Source organism: Lytechinus variegatus, chromosome 12, assembly GCF_018143015.1.
Source record: "Lytechinus variegatus isolate NC3 chromosome 12, Lvar_3.0, whole genome shotgun sequence".
Classification (NCBI taxonomy): Eukaryota; Metazoa; Echinodermata; class Echinoidea; order Temnopleuroida; family Toxopneustidae; genus Lytechinus; species Lytechinus variegatus.
In genome coordinates, this window is record NC_054751.1 from 31,745,145 (window position 1) to 31,762,991 (window position 17,847).

General features: G+C 34.1%; 1 protein-coding gene across 9 annotated transcripts in view; it reads left to right on the top strand.

Moving 5' to 3' along the window:
• Nucleotides 1-17,847, top strand: part of LOC121425592 (dedicator of cytokinesis protein 1-like) — a 105,807-nt gene that overhangs the window by 73,474 nt on the left and 14,486 nt on the right. For 4 of the 9 annotated variants that reach the window (XM_041621694.1, XM_041621696.1, XM_041621695.1 and 1 more), the window contains exons 32-47: nucleotides 350-481; nucleotides 1,024-1,137; nucleotides 1,734-1,823; nucleotides 2,545-2,649; nucleotides 3,107-3,248; nucleotides 3,657-3,738; nucleotides 4,319-4,403; nucleotides 5,190-5,276; nucleotides 6,153-6,329; nucleotides 6,750-6,833; nucleotides 7,486-7,617; nucleotides 8,320-8,492; nucleotides 10,221-10,274; nucleotides 11,647-11,691; nucleotides 12,703-12,747; nucleotides 16,585-16,765. In XM_041621694.1, coding sequence (XP_041477628.1) covers nucleotides 350-481; nucleotides 1,024-1,137; nucleotides 1,734-1,823; nucleotides 2,545-2,649; nucleotides 3,107-3,248; nucleotides 3,657-3,738; nucleotides 4,319-4,403; nucleotides 5,190-5,276; nucleotides 6,153-6,329; nucleotides 6,750-6,833; nucleotides 7,486-7,617; nucleotides 8,320-8,492; nucleotides 10,221-10,274; nucleotides 11,647-11,691; nucleotides 12,703-12,747; nucleotides 16,585-16,765 — 1,728 coding nt within the window. The remainder of the gene's footprint in view (nucleotides 1-349; nucleotides 482-1,023; nucleotides 1,138-1,733; nucleotides 1,824-2,544; nucleotides 2,650-3,106; nucleotides 3,249-3,656; nucleotides 3,739-4,318; nucleotides 4,404-5,189; nucleotides 5,277-6,152; nucleotides 6,330-6,749; nucleotides 6,834-7,485; nucleotides 7,618-8,319; nucleotides 8,493-10,220; nucleotides 10,275-11,646; nucleotides 11,692-12,702; nucleotides 12,748-16,584; nucleotides 16,766-17,847) is intronic. The other 5 variants (XM_041621699.1, XM_041621701.1, XM_041621700.1 and 2 more) reach the window with 3 other exon arrangements.

Here is a 17,847-nt window from a genome sequence, read left to right on the forward strand (position 1 = left end):
AAAATTGAAATCAGATGTGTTGTGAGAAAGCTTTTGCAAACATAAACTTCTGATTTCATACAATGTGCTGCACTCGAACCAGGTGAGGTAATGGGTACCAGCAGGTAGTATTCCTCGAAAAGCTGTCCATACCAGAATCGGTAGACTAGCTTAGCCGAGGTAATATAGGAGCGCCTTGAGCACCTAGCAAGGTGGATATGTGCGCTATGCAAATCCTATATTATTTATTATCTTTAATTCTAAGTTAAATTTTAGTTGTAGTTGTGGAGGCCTCCCCCCCTCCCCTCCTTCATACACCATACACCTCGGTAAACACATGTATGTACCTTCTTTTCATTGTTTGCTATAGAACTTCTACAAGGACATGGACAGACAAGATATGTATACTAGATACCTCTATAAACTCTGTGATCTACATCTGGAATGTGATAACTACACAGAGGCTGGATTCACGCTTCAGCTTCAAGCAGACAGGCTCAAGGTATAGTGCTCAGTCAGAGGCTGCAGGGCCCATGATTAATCAGGCAAAAACAAACTTTCAAAGGATTTCTATTTCTGATTTCTGTTTCATACAAAAATTTATGGATTTTCTACTCTCTTTTTTTTCTCTTTCAACTTCTGTTATTGATAGAGAATGGGAGATCAAATAGTTTGATTTAAAAATTATATCAAACCAACATTCTAACAGATTTTCATTTTGATATGAAAAAAAATGGAAATGAAGAGAAGAGTGTTATTTGAATGGGACAATAGAGGTTGCTTTATAAGGTTACAGTGTTAAAAGCATGGGTATAATAATATTGATATTAAAACTATACAAAGAGAAGCTCGTATTGCTTCAACACTTCCATCTAATTTATTTTTCTTGTGAAATTGTTTTCACCTTGTCATATTATGTAGCCTCTTTTGTGATTGATTCTCACTGATTTCACCTTTGCACCTAAAAAATCTAATTTCCGTATGACTGTTGATGTATAGTTCAATAAAAAAATAAATGAAATATTTATTTATTTGAATATCCAGTGGTCAGATTCACCATTGCTGACATCAAGTGACAAGTACCCGGAGGCGATGACTGATAGACAACTCAAGGAAGTACTCTACTATGACATCATTGAATTCTTTGATAAGGGCAAGGTCAGTTGGAATGCCTGTCATTTTGATATTCAATTCATATTAATTGATTATTTCATCAATATTAATTTATCGAATTGGTGAGATATAGATATATATTTTTGTCTTTCATCTTAAAAGTTCTTAAAAGTAAAACTATATATAAGTTCATACTCATTGGTTTATCATGTCTCAAAATTTTACTGGAGTATTAATTGGTTATTAGACATTTCTTTCAAAAAAAATTGTTTATTTTCAATGTTGTTGCGGTTATCACTTACATCGAATATTTCACTGTTTATGTTTATATATTATGTTTTTACTTTGTAAATCTTTCTCAATTCAGCCACTGGCTGCGATGAAATGATAATAAAACCTTCAATTCAATTCAATATTCCTGATAAAAGAGGAATTTTTGAAGGGAAAGTTTCTTTTATTTTTTTTTTGGGGGGGGCAAGTTTTCATAGAGAGACAGTATTTAAGGCATTTCTAACATGTTGCCAGATTTAATATTTCAATCATTTTTGTCCTTTAAACACTTTTAAAATCAAATGATATCGATGCAATGAAAATTGGCACAGTTTGTGAAGTAATCAAGTTATATTTGTTCTTTCTTTTAGATGTGGGAGAGGGGTATTGCCCTATGCAAGGAGTTATGCAATCAATACGAGAGGGAAACGTTTGACTATGTTCAGATGAGTGAAATACTGGTAAGTTTGTATTGTGGATGTGCTGTTTGAATTAATGATTGTTTTCATTGGATGCACAAATGTTTTGGAAAGGATGTGAATGTCAAAAATTGCAATGTCCAACAGTCACATTTTATTAAAAACATGCGCCAAATATGTGTTTCGTTATGGAACTTTCACCGATTGCTCATTGAGTCGTTGTAGTTTGGTGAAATTTTAGAAATAATCTAAACTAGATGTATGATTGTAATGGAAGAGAGGGGAAATCCTGTTCATGGAGCTATATGTATACTATCAGTATGAAAGGGAAATATTAAATTATTGCAATTGTAAAAGATGATCTTTGAAGGTTTGCACGATGGAGAGAATTATGTAGTATGTAGTCCTGAAAAGAACGGTCTGCTTATCTTTCTTAAAAGAACATTTGTATAGTTTTGTCATACCTAATTTTGTTCTGTTTACAACCCAGATAGCAAATTAGTCTGAAAAATATTGCCTAATAAAATAACTTTATAGATGATTGATCCTTACCGATCATTAGTGACATTTTACTACTTTTTATTTCTGACCAATAATTCAAGTAAGTCTTAATTCATATATTTCTGAATACTATAGAGACATCCGCTTCCCTAATCTTATTTGTCTTTCTCCAAGATCTGGAACTAGTCTTTGCCACCATCTAAACTATAGGGATAAGTATTAGACCACTTAACATTGATAATGTTTGTTTTGTTGTAATCAGAGGCGGCAGGCTAACCTGTATGATAACATCATGAAGGTTCCGAGACCATCACCAGAGTACTTCAAGGTCTGGTACATAGGCCAAGCCTTCCCAGCGTTCCTCAAGGTTAGTTTATTCAAATTTGACATTCCACTTAGTACGATTAACTAGTTGTAGCCTTACTTGATCAGCTGTCGTTCCTCAAGTTGGCAACATGGGGTATTATCTGTCATTGCTAAACTTTTCCTTTTAATCATGATTCTGGATTAAAGATTGATTTGGAACTAGAGCAAGATTGATGTTCCCTGGTTGGAGACACATGCATATATCAAGATTTTTTTTTCTTTTTTTCTTTCCTTTTTATTCCAGAGAATAAAAAAGAACCTTGAGTTGCAGTTCATAAGGGCACTTGTATGCAAGAACCACTATTTATAATGACTGCTATAGATAATATGTGGCTGAATGAATGACAGGACAAGCAAACTAGACCAACACATCAATGTTTGTCAGGTCTGTCATTGATGAGGACCACTATTTATAAGAACTGTTATTCGTAAATCAATTCAATGTCTTTCTTATTTAGAATCGAGTGTTCATCTACAGGGGGAAGGAGTATGAGAGATTAGCAGATTTTGTTGCTAGGCAACAACAGCTGTATCCGAGTGCAACCCTCCTTAACAAGACCACACCCCCTGACAAGGAGCTCTTTGAAAATAAGGGCCAAAGTATCCTTTTTCATCATGATTTGAAAATAACACCAAGACTATATTCTTACAAAAATCTATTCTAGTTTATATTCTTAATCTTAAGACATTGACAGAATTATTTATTAAGTTGTGCATGTATATATATCTATATATATATATATATATATATATATATATACAGTATATATTTAAAAGTATCATGATGTTTGCTTATCACACTTCTTTCAATGAAAATGCTATGATTTGGAACCCCTTCTCATTGTTTTTTTTTTTTGTCTTGTAAATTTTTTTCATCCATTCTGAAATCAATGACTCATCAGGCATAATTGGATGATCCCCTAATTCATATGAAGTTGGTTATATGTCTTTGTTATAAAGAGAAAAGTTCAACTGTTGTGTATGTTCCTTAATGCAATTGTACATTAGTTCTTCAAATCGTACCTGTGCAACCCAAACGAGATACTAAGAAGGAATTCAGAGGAAAGAACATCAGTGAACAGATTCTGAGGTTGGTTAATATGAATGAAAATGATGATGACGATGATGATGATGATGGTGGTGATGGTGGTGGTGATGATGATGATGATGAAATCGATGATGCTGATGATGATGATGATGATGAAATCAATGATGATGATGAAATTGATGATGATGTTGAAATTGATGATGATGATGATGAAATCAATGATGATGATGATGAAATCAATGATGATGATGATGATGAAATCAATGATAATGATGATGTTGATGATGATGATGGTGATGAAAATTGCAAATTGTAATTGAAATATTTCATAAAATTACATTGATGATGGAGGCTGCACTCTTCTGCAAAAGATATTACTTTTTATTTTAAAAATCAGTTTCTCTCTTTCAACTTCTTGCATGTCAAGGCCAGGCTACTCTTTGCCAAGACATTGATTCTTACCATGTCGGATTTGATATTTTTGGGCTGTGGAGCATTGTTAACTTCTCACCATTGTGTGATGTGGCTTTATTCTGCTTTAGTGTGGAGATTTTATGTCATTATCTGGCATTAGTAGTATTTTCGTGTGACTTCATGGTGTATCCTGTCCATTATCTTTCAGCTACTACTCAGTGAATGAAGTACAGAAGTTCACCTACTCTAGACCGTTCCATAAAGAACAGAAAGACAGAGAGAATGAGTTCAAGGTGAGTACTCATCATACCTGTGTAGATCTCACATTTTAGAAAATTCCCATGGAAATTTCATGAAAATTTGGATGTCTTGCCCCAACTTTTTCTCCATGTTTGCTACACATCACAACCTCCTCAAGCCATGATAATTTTAGATCATACAACCTTTTATGTAAACAAAGGGCTACCCAGAGATAAATCATTTCAGTAAAGCTGCAAATCAAGAGGTCAGATAAAGAACAGAAAGACAGAGAGAATGAGTTCAAGGTCAGTGCATTTATGGATCAGAAAATTCTATATACAATTTATAAAATATACAGATGGGCTTTCACGTAATTAAACTTTTTGGTGCATCTGACTCCTATAGTTCTCAATTATACACTTTACGAACCACTCTGTCCATGTTGTTTTGAAAACATTACAACTTTTCATATAAACCAGAAAATCAAGATCAATCATTTTCTGAGAAGTCCGACAAATAGGGGGTTGGACGTATTTGCCCAGATAGATATTTTGAGATTATTACAACTTTTCATGTAACCAGAAAAAATACCCAGAGAGAAATCATTTCAGTATTATTGCAAATTGAGGAGGTCAGACATGCATATTTTATTGAATCACCAATAAAGTTATCATTTGCCTGTTTCCAGTCATGTTTCATTCATTCTCATATGTTTTTGATAGTTTAGGTAGTCATAGCCACAGGGGGAGTTAAAAAGCCACATAGGTACAGGCCTGGAACTGTCACCCTGTCAACTTTCCTTTGTGTATGTTGGTAATCCTTTCATTTTGTTTGAACAGACTATGTGGATAGAGCGGACACACTTCACAACGGAGTATAAGCTACCTGGCAATCTCAGATGGTTTGAGGTGGTAGAATCATGCACGGTGAGTTAACCCGTTCAATCCTACTTCTGTGCACTTAATTGTTGTATTCAGAGTGACCTGATTTGATATGGTCAAAACAGAAGTCTTACCTAGTACATACATTAAGGCATTCTGGAATGTGAAATATTGGGTAAATTTCATTAGGTCAAAGGTCAGATATCACAGGAATTTATGTGAAAGAAATGGCTCTTGTTTATTCTGCCAATATATAATAATATTAATGATAATAATAACAAGCTAATGAAAACATGTGGGACTGGCAGTGATTTTTTTCTAGGGGAAGGGGGGAGGGATGGGGTAGGGGCTAATGGAGCCCTTTGTTATTTTGAATACAGCGACAGTCTTTACAAGTGTGATCCCCTGTAATCTATCAGTGGTTCAGGAAATTAACATCAGTGCACTGTTTATGAAACTTATGCTCTACCAACTGAAGAGTAAAGAGGTCCTGGGGTGACAGATCTTTTTATGTTGCAGGCCCCAATTATGGAATTCACTCCCATCGGACATCAAGTCTTGCAAGTCACCAGAACTCTTCCAAAACAAATTAAAGTCTCACCCTATGAAGCAAGCATGTGCTTAACTTTTGTCGGATTACTTTCAGTGCTTAGAAACTGTATTGTATTAAGTGCAATATAAAAGCTCCATATTATTTATTATTTACTTGTTACTTTGATTTCCAGCTTAAACTGTAATTTAAAGTGTAATTTTTCTTGTCATTTTTTTTCTATTTTAAGTATTTATTGATTTCATTTTCTGGATTGATGAAGTTGCTCATGGTGCGCCCTGAGTGCCATTATCCACAGACATATGGGCTATATAAATCTTAGATTATTATTATTATTATTATTTTGTACACTTAATATATTGCATTAACAGGAGGAATTGAGTCCAATCCAGAATGCCATTGAGAACATGGAAGACGTGAATCGTAAGCTGAGGGCGCTAATCATCCAGCATGAAGAAGATCAGAACCTTCCCATCAACCCCCTGAGTCTCCAGCTCAACGGTGTCATCGACTCGGCCGTCATGGGTGGACCGGTCATGTATGAAAGGGTGAGAATGCTGTCTTCAGATTGATGATGTTCATCTTTACGTTCTTAACAATGTTTGAAATGATGTCTGGTTCTCCTTTTGTTGCATTGGGATTGCATTATATCGTATGTAGGAAACGCAAGTACCTGATGGATATTTGTACAGCATAAACACATGCACATACTAGTGATAGAGTTCTATTTACACAAGGAATATCTCACTAATCACCTTTCTGGAAGGTTAGGATATGGAGCGGTCATCATTGCAAGATCCAGAGATTTCCATTCAAGATTCATTGACAAGTACTATATATTAGCAACTGAGAAAAATATGAAAAAAACCAAGTAAGCAAATGTAGATTTTGATATGATTTATCAAATGCACAATATACAATATAATACCCAAAATTTTAGACATGAATTCTTCTGTTGTTTTTTCAAGGCATTCTGTGTTGAGGATTATGTAGCACAGCATCCTGAGGATAGCATTCATATATCTAGGCTCAAAGAGCTCTTTGCTGAGCAGGTAAGTGTTAGATTAAATTATGTTGGAGACTCTAATGTATGCAATCGGGACTGAGTTAAGTCCTGAAGCCATTGGCCCACATTCTAAATTCCAGATTGATTTAGGTTATGGTCTTACTCTGTGCTAAATTTATGCAAAGCTGAAAATGTGAAAATTTTGTTTACATTGTATGTTTCTTTATGTACACTGTGATCTTTCCCCATGGTTTAATGCTGTAGAAAACTATTCATATCATCATTTCCAGACAGTTTTGAATGATTGAGTTTAGCTTTAAATGTGCTGTAAACTGAACCTCTGCTGGTTTAGAGATATGTGTCCACATTGGCGGTTCGTATCTGAATTACAATTTTGTTTCAGAGTTTAAATCAAACCCAAGTTCATAATATGGACCATAAACATGTGACTTAGCCCAAGGCTAATGCCAAGACCCACCATATTTGGTTCCATTGACCCCCTTTTACTGTATGCACCATTATTCTTTGTCACAAAGTATTTCATAATTTGATTGCCAACAACTCACCCACAAAAACATTTTGAGCATGTTCAAAATTTTCTGTGTGCAAATCAGACTTGCGTGCGCTTCTGTGGGCAAGATATGTGACTGGGCCTTAAATGACTGTACATCTTTCATGTATTGTGTGTTTCTGCATAGATCCCGCTGGTGGAATTAGGGTTGACGTTACACAGAAACAAGATGTCAGAGGACCTACGACCCTTCCAACGAAAGATGGAAGATCAGTTTCAGAAAAGAAGATCGATCGTTGAAGAGCGTTATGGCAAGAAGGTGGGGAAGGATGATGCAAGTTCTTTGAAAGATTTCAATTATATAATTTGCGCAGGAAATAATTTTGCTTACCAAAGATTAGTCGTGTTTTTGGTTATATGAGAAAAGCTCTCAACTATGTTCTGTATAGTCCTATTTAAAAATATGCTGCTCAGATGACTGTGTAGCAGTTTTTAAAAAAGATGTGGAACAAATTATGATGCAATACTAGGAAAAGCATTCTTTAACATACATATGTTACTATGATACTTTTACTGTCGTTGAAGCTCATCAGTTTTATGCATCAATGTTGCCCTCTTGTATATGTTCATGTGAGTTTATGTGAGTTTATGCTAAGTGTAGGAACTGAAATCATGCTCGTATCCACCTATGATTCAGCAGGTTTCCTATGCTATTTGTCATTAAAATTACTTTTTTTCTCTCAATTTTGTCCTTTTATATACTCGCAAATCCTAATATAGTGTAATATCACTGCCATTTTTATATTTGTTACTTATGATGTGGAAAAGCTTCAGTATGTCTATGTTTGATATTTTCCAAAATATTTTTCTGATGACTTGTATTTGTTTTCAAGAGAGTATGTACTTCCTTTAAAATCTTGTAGAAATACTGTGAAAAGGGCTTCTTAAAAAATTGGCTTTGTAATGCTGAATGGTTGTATCACTAAATGCTGACACTCCTCTCTTGATTCTCTCTGTTCAGTTGATAGAGCACTTTGCGTTGACACCCAACGACAAGTTAATCCAGTCTTTTGCTAGACGACACTCAAGAGGACAGACATACTCGGGGCGCCCTCTATCATCCATGTCAACCTCATCAACATCTTCGGACACACAAGGTTCCCGTAGTAGTATCATCTCAAATCCAGAAAAAGAGTAAGTAGTCCTTTTCATTTGATTTTTGGGAATAAACTGCAGTGACTTTTAACATGTTGTCCAAGTCCTAGAATAATACCAATGGGAAAGGGTGCTTTACACTCTATAAGTTCTGTAACACAGAGAGAATGCTCAATTTTACAATCAATAGTAATATGCTTTACTATACCCTTCCAATCATATCAATGGTAAGATTGATTGTATTGTCGATACCTATTTCTTGGTTTCTGGGTCCTGTATTATTTAAGAAACGGTCAATTTTAGAATTAATTGACTTTCTTACAGATATGGCAAACCATGTACAAAAAAGTTGTATGTGATCGCAATTATTGTATTACTTTTGTTATATGGTTGCGCAGATATGTTTGCAGTAAATTTCACTGTAATGAAGTTGTAGAAAGTACTTGATAAAATCTGTTTCCGCTTTTGCTCTCCTATGTAAAATTTTGTCCAATTTGTCTACGATGTTGTGTTTCTGTTGGCTAATTTATGCATGAAGCACTTATCCTACAGTTTTATTTTTGTTTATGTTGTTGCATGAAGAAATAAATATATAACCCACAGTTTGATTTTGAAAGGAAGGCCTATGTATTGGTTACAGCACTGTCCTAAAATGGTGTACTAGTATACTGTCAATCTACTGATATCACAAATTGTGAGTCATTCGTAAGCTCCGAATGTGACTGATTAAAATCATTTTAAAATGTGGAAGGCAAGCATCACCTTACAAAGTTCATGACATCATTTTTGTATAACATTATGCAGTGAAGTCATTCAGAACGATTAATCCATAGAGCAAAGAAGATGAAATCAATACATAGATTGATTCCAAAAAGCAAAAATATCTACAAAATTGAAATCTTGAAAACATGACAAAAGAACAAATTGTTCTTAAACTGAAATGATAGAAGGGGATTGCTCATGACCAAATCAACAAAAATCATCAGAAAACAACAATGTCACGAAAAAAGCCTGTATCAACCAATATTAATGGAGTTATTTTTTTGGATGAGTATGTACATTATTACACATTGATGCCTAAACAACATGATATCTTGTGTACAGTATGTGTAAGATTTTTGAAACAATCTGTGACATCTTAAGTTATTGACAGTATTGAAAAGTTGGCTGCATGGATTTTAAATGTTGATGTTTTGTATGTCTTTGTATTCATTCACAAGGAAACAATGGATAGTGTATACTCTTTCTTACTCTTCTTCTTCAGAAACTGAGGCTAAATTGCACCTCTTGGCACCTGTGCATGTTTATATGCAAATATAATTTCAACCCTAGCTCTTTTCTATGTGAAAAAAAAAACGTGTTTACTTTTTCTGAGGCAATTTTACTCATATACACGTATATCAAAGAATAATATTAAAGTCACTGCAACAAGCAATATGCCTTTAAGTAAAAGAGTAAGCACACATACCTGCCAATAAATGAAAAATATGCTCGCATTTGGCATTATATTAATCTCTTGAGAATCTCAATCAACTGATTACACACTTGAATCTCATAAAAACCATGATATTTCTATCATGTTAAGAGACATGCTAATGAAACCATTAAAAAATGAATGTTTAACAGTGCATGTGTGTGTTTTTTAAATGCTCTAACTTTTCAAGGAAAGCAAGTTGATTTTTTTTGTTATTTTGGGGGATTTTCACAAACCGGTTACCTTTGCTAGGTAGCCTTAACCGTTATGCATGCATTGTTTCTTTTAAATAGTAACAGCTACCTAAGTGTTCCGCAGAAGCTGACCAATAAACATCGGTCACTGTCGTAAGTATTTTTTCCCTGGTGATTTGTGATAGAGGGACATATAGTATGCTTCTCACCACACATGTATTACCCATTACTAGTTCACCAGCTGATAGAGTCATGTTAACAAGACGCCATTATATGCACATCATGTAGGACCAACTTCTGTTTATGGTTTTACTTTCTAGAGAAGTTTATCTTGGAGGTACAATTATCAACAACTGATTGATTTTCATTGAAGTAAAAATCAATTCATTTCTATTTTAATCTGAAATAGTACTAGAAATGTTCTTGGAAGTTGTATTTTTTAATTTATTTTTGTGCCTTGATCTGTTTGAACACAATGAAGGCAAAAATAAAATTTTAGCATAAATAATGTCTTTCTTGTTTACTCTCCCCTTACCTCTGTGTTAAACTTGGTCTCAAATTAATTTACTTATAACTTTAAAATCATGTGGTGAATAATCAAAGAAATAGTCTCCCGCCTTTTTACAACTATCTTCTGGGTAAATGAAATTCTTGCTGAAAAGATTTAAATTTATATTAATTCTGAAACAAACTGGAATTGATTATTGAAAAATAGATATTTCCCCACAAGATATATTTCCAGAGTATCAAGAACTGTGTTGCCATCATGAGATTGGGTGGATTAATGATTGTATTTTTCTGCTATATTCATTTATGTTTGTAGTTAAAATCTGCCTCCAGTTTGAAATTGATTTTATTGTAAGATTTATGGCTAAGTAACTTGTTTTGGTGTTGGTCTGCATCACAGATTCTCATTTATGTCATTTGATATTTATGCATCTTTTTTTAAATTCATTCATACTCATACATACAGATTAATACATACAATAATTCCTGTTATTGCATGATTTGCTGTGATATTAACATCATCATTCTAAATTACCCTTGGTTAAGGACGTTTATTGTGTATTCTTCAAGACCTAAGGCATCATTAGACATTATTGATCAGAATTCATATACCTTTCACATTATTATGAAAGTTTCATTATTTATATCTGATCTGAATTACCTTTATAATATTCTGTATGTACATAGAAGTAATTTTTCAGTATTGTAATATGAATTCCTGGGTACTAATATTTAGTAACTCAAAGTTATTATCTTCATCATGATATTTGCATGATATCAGTCTATGATGGATGTTTGAATGAAACGTGAATCATTGTGAAAATTAAATTGAATAGAGAGGGGTAGACAAATTGAGATAGAGAGAAAGACAGATAGAGTGATAGAGATTAAAAAAGATGGAAAAGAACGAGAGAGACTGTGATAGGTACAGAGATGTACAGCATTTCACTAAGCTTTTTTCAACTCATTTATTGAGAATTTAATATTGATGGATTTATGTTTTGACAATTTTTATCAGAAATCTCAGTTCCCAACCATGGCTTAAAAGACAATTATCTTTGTCGTAAGTATATGACCTTCCTTGCAAGATAAATTGCTTTCAAAAATGGCGTTATATTTCCAACAAATTTTAGACATACCAGTGAGAAATGATTTGTTTGGCTGCCACATCTTTTCATATACCACGTCGCATTCAAAGCAAAAACATTTTGTGTGGGATATTGTGTGAAAAGTCATATTGTCCCCAAGATTTTACGAATTTGTGCTTTATTCCCAGCATTTGCTAATTTCACCTCATACAATTGAAAAGTTATCATATGGGACATCCTGGTCATTGTTGAATTCAGTACATTATTTTACATTGTATTTTACTTACATTTTCAGTAAAATTCTAATGTGATTTGGTAATTTGGCTCAGTATTTTAGCTGAAATTTTGAAGTAGCTCTCAATGAGACTTAAAAATCTAATTGATTTAATGGTTTTGAATGGCAGATAAAGATTTTGTAAGGGCTTTGTAATATTGAATGCAGTGTACGTTTTGTGTGACATCTTAATTGTGCATTATTTTTGCAATGACAGTGCAAAAATTAAGGCTTGAATTTGATTTTAATGCTAGGTAAAAAGAGCCAACCAAAATGCTTTATTAAGGTTTTAGTGTAATTCAAGAATGAGTTGAATGGTCCGACTAAAAATTCCAATTCAGAATATTGATATGCACTTGGCTAACTAAAATGGCAATGTTGCCAATTACTGAATTCAATTTGAGGCTTTAAGCAAAATACTTAAAAAAATTTCACCTCATCAATAAGTACTAAGATGAGAACAAGACCAGTATCTTAGCATAGGATCATGTGAAAAGATGTCTCATATTTCTTTAAGCTGATCAATTTGAATCCTGGAAATATTAAAAAACATTTTTTTTCTTTTACAATAAGACCTATTTTCAAAGAGTAGTTCCAAGTTATTGGGTTTCAGATACTAGTGGTAATTCTATTTGTACTTACATTGTTGTTCATTCATGTATGAATAAGGAATAAAGCAATTTCACGATATACTTTCATATTTTTCTATCAGAAATATAAACACCCAGACTAGACTTATTAGGCAATACTCATTACCGTAAGTACATGTGTGATAAATGCAACGAGTACCAAAGAAATATTCAAAGTTGCAGCACTAATGCACTTACATGTTTGTAAGATGTTAGATTGCCCTTACACTAACACTTATACTTGACTTACTAATTCAAGTAGAACTATCAATCTGTTTAAAAAATGCTGAAATTTCCCTTATCTTTGAAAAAGAAAGATTGCTATTAATATCAAGATGTGTATTATTTTCTTAGTCATTTGAAGAGGAAATAAAATGACCTGGGGCCCGTTGCAGAAAGAGTTGCGTTTAAACGCAAGTCAAAAAATCAATCGCAAGTCAAAAATGCGCGCTGTTGATTGGTTGAAAATCAAGTTGCGCATGATTTTTAGAGTTGCGTTTGATTGCAACTCTTTCTGCAACGGGCCCCTGTAGGACTAATGATTCCATAGAGAAAGAAGGCAGTATTAGTGAGCCCAATTCCAATTAAATTTCTAATATCTTTTATCTATCAAAAGGGTATTGATTAGTGGTTTGACTCTATGGGGGTGACTATAGAAAGCCTGTGGTAGAAATTTTATTCATTTGGGATACTCTAACTAGTGAAAATTCTGCTTTGAGTGAGAAATGCAGTAGTTCTCTTGAGCTTGAATAAAAAAAAATCAGGGGTCCATTTCATAAAGGACTTCCAACTGTTGTAACTTTGCCATAATGGCAATTACCATGGTAACAGGGCTCAGCAGCCAATCAAAATCAAGGTTGCCATGGTAGTTGTCATAATGGCAAAGTTACAACAGTTGCAAGTCCTTATATGAAACAGGCCCCAGGTCTTGGATGTTAAAGAACGTCAGAGTTTATCAGGTTTGTCATTTTTTTGTTTTAAACCAGAGGTTACATGTACATGTAGATATGAATTATGAAGTAGATTTAAATCAGAGGTTACATGTAGGTATGAACTATGAAGTAGATTTGAATCAAAGGCCTGATAGAATTAGAGTGGGTAGGAATATATGAGCAGCATCAATATTTCTTCTTTGTATCAGTTGGTGGGGTAGGGTTGGACATGTTTCAATGACACAACAGTGTGCTATGCAAATCATCCTATTTCATATAATCAAATCATTTTGTGTTAGCAGCTGGTTATTATGAAGCATTTGGTAGAGATCAATTTAAATTTCTTTTAATTCATTGGAATCAATACTAAGTCGTTGTAAGACCTAGGGGCCGTTTCATAAAGCTGTTTGTAAGTTAAGAGCAACTTTAAGAACGACTGGTGATCCTTTCTTGTGGTAAATGATGTGCACCATTATGTTCATTGGTAATTATTTAGCGCTTAAGAAAGGTTCACCAGCCGTTCTTAAAGTCGCTCTTAACTTACAGACAGCTTTATGGAAACACCCACCAGGCTTCTTTGTTAAAGTGTAATTTGGTATCATTCCATTGTTTGGCACAAGTGCTGCTTCATCCAATCATTTTGATTTTCAAATTTGTTTGTTCTTCCACTTCACTCTGATTTGTTTGTCTCTTTGTTTAAAACTTGTGTTCTGTGATCTACACAATTCTATAATCATTGATAATTGAGCAAACATTTCATTTTGCCTTTCATTACTTCTTGTTTCTCTTGAAATTTAATTTCTGATAGCACTTAATGAATACATGTGTTCTTTTCTCCTCTCTTTAATGCTTCAATTCTTTTTTTGTATTATGAGGTATATTACAAACTTTTATTGATTCCTCCCAATTCTTGTTCATTTTTAGAATCCAAGAACTTTTTGATTTCAATGAGTATCATATTTCATCTATTCTTAACCTTTAATATCATGTACAGTGTTAAGTATAGTCAGTTATGATACTTGTATATTGTGGAATTGTTTAGTGTTTGCCGTCTGTCTACATGAAATGGACATTACAAGTGGCATGTAGAGTTTCCAATATAGGATGATGATAATCATACATGTATTTATGACATCAAAATACAGCATTCGTAATCATGTGATACTTCCCCTCCTACCATGACAAATGAGTTTGGATGTTCAAGACACCCGAACTGCCTCAGACTAAATATTTCACCCCCATTTAACCTGACTTTGAGGCTAACCTACATGTACATGTATGCTATTGCTAGATTAAAAAAGGGTGAAATTCAGGAATTAGGGCCATCAGAGGCCCTATTGATTTACCTAAATGCCTTTGTCACTGGCCTTGAAGATTTTTGATACTTTTTTTCTTTTCCAATTTGTGCTATAATGAAGAAGCTTGCCTCTAAGGAAAATGATCTTGCCCTTAAAATATTAAAATCTAAAGCCCAGAGGACAGTACATGTACATGTATATTGTCATATGATCATATCATATATCTATATGATCTAATTAGGTGTTTTGCATACATCATGCAGTCTTTATTGTAAGCAAGTGTGAATACTCCTTATGCTTTTTTTAGTTAATACATCTCATATCACTCTGCAATTTTTATTTATTTCAATTTTAATGCTTAACTATATTTTTCATATGAACATCGTGAGGAGAAATGTCTTCAAATAATATGATGCCTTTCTCTCAGTAATGAGTGTCAATTTGCAGAATCAAACTAATATGATTTGGATATAGGTGTGAAAAAAACCCAGAATGTTCAAGTTTGGCACAAAAATATTATGATATAGGAATGATAAAGTTATGGCTGTTTGAAAATTCAGATAATTTATCACCAAAAGATTTAAATTTCTTAAAATTTGTCTATTTTAAGTTTCAACCTCAATAGATCAGCTTTTCTGCATTTTCTACTCTGAAGTTAGTCTTCTTTTGGGTTGGTTTTTGCAAGTTGAGATTTATGGCACATTTGAGTGTAATTAGAATGGGGAAAGGGGCAAGCTAGAGGATGGTATTAAAAATAAGCAGGTTTGCTTTATTTCTTCTGTCAGTCATTCTTTAGTATAAATAATTAGCTCTTATTGCCCATCCAGCTTTACACTTTATATAAATGTAGACAAGTTGAAATGCATTATTTGTTTTCAATTTGATTTGACAAAAATCTGATTTATTTACATGTAGAGCGTAGCAAATTCAGGATAGTTATAGAAACAGTAAAATGATTGGTTAGATAACAGATTGCTGAGTCCGGGGGTCAGAGTAATAGTGGGGTGCTGGTTAGTCTGATAATAGCCTGCTGGTCAGTCAGTGGTAGACTACTGGTCAGTCATCTTGTTGGTCAGTTTGATGATAGATAGGCTGATGGTCAGTGGTAATGATATGGTGCTTACTGATCAGTTTGATAGTAGGCTGCTGGTCAGATGATTAACTGCTGATTATTTTGATTTTATACTGCTTGATACTAAATACTAGACTGTTGGTCAGTTGATAGACTGCTAGTCAATTAAAAATAGACTGGTGGTCAGTTAAAAATAGACTGCTGGTTAGTTAATAATAGCCTGCTGGTCAGTTGAAAGGCTGCTAGTCAGTTGAAAATAGACAGATGGTCAGTTAGACAAAAACTGATGGTCAGTTGAAAATTTACTGATGGTCAGCTGAAAATAGACTCGATGGTCAGTTTAAGGATAGGCTGCTGGTCAGATTGATAACAGGCTTTCTTGCAAGTTCCTCAACATCTGTAGTTTTGTTGGTTTGTGCACTAGATGAATAACTGGTCATAATCTTGTTTCGAATCTCGCTTCAAATCTGTGATAGGCCAACTCATGTCGAAGAGCAACAACCAATTACCACAGTTTAAAAATGTCACAAGTTGGTGTTGAAGTTGCAAAGAGAGTGATAGTAAGTTTGATATGAGACTCCAACATGAATTATATAATCTGGAAACACATATTTATTGTTTCTCCCTTCTCTTTCTATGTCATTCTATTCATTATGTGTACAGCAATCAGAGCATATCAAGCAAGTCGTCAGACAGGCACAACAGCAAGGGACAAGGAAGCCCTAGTAGGAACTCACCGGCCAAGATGCATCGGAACAGTAGAGATCTATCAACAGAAGACCTTGGTTCTATGGCAACCACACCATCCAAGGAGACACAGAAGCCGATCATCCTAGATGAAAAGGTGAGTGAGATGGGGGGATGGAAAGATGGACTGACTGGAGTAAGATGAAACAAACAGACTTATAGTTAGGATATTATAAACATATAAAATAATAGAGAGGATAGATAGATGGAGGCAAGGAAATAAGGCAGATATAACTATAAGGGACATACTGCTAGATACAGGCCTGATCAACCTTTATTCCCAACCTGTTTGATATCTAAAGAAATAATACCAAGGACTTGGAGAACTAGTTGTGTTTGATTGATGAGGGGATGGAGATACAAGTAGATATATACAGACAGACAGATTAACGGATTGACATACAAACTCAAGACAGGCAGACCAACAGACAGACATATACAGCAAATACCGTAAGGGGATTGATATGAACATATGAATCTCAAGAGAGGCATAGGGCCTAATTTCATAGAACTTTTTGATAGTTACAAAATTTTACAATACCCTCAACAACTCAGTGGGAAGGATCTAAGTAGGTTATTGCAAGAGCTAGTAAGATCCTGGAGGAAGGAATGTAGATGGGAAGGAACATTGACTCACATACCTAGAGACAAGAGCTATAGGACAAAGGGACATAAAGACACAAAAGAGGCAAGAAAGACAGGTAGATAAGGGAAAAATCAAAGATGGACAATTGTGTTTGTGATGTGATTAGTACCTTGGTCACATTTGCTCTGCGGCGGCCGTACGGCGAGTCGAAAAACCGCCGTTTTATTAATTTTGATTAAAACCACCTATAAGTAGTTGGTACAAAAAAATGTTAAAATGGCTGTTTTCGACTCGCCGTAGAGCAAATGTGACCAAGGTATAACATGATGGCTTTCAGACATTTTCATTGCGGGAAGCCAAAATGACATCGCTAAATTCATAGCTATGTTATTCTTTTATGGATCGTTCCAAACCTTCAATGATTAAGTGGAGGATACAAACGCATTCTTGAAAGAATGGTGTAAATGTAATTTCACCTCCTATTTTCAAGAAATATTGTCGGTTTTAGACTAGATTTTTTTTTACCCCTCATGCCACCCCTGTGGTGATGGTGTCTACTAATTTTACCCCTTGGTGTATTGGATGATATTAGC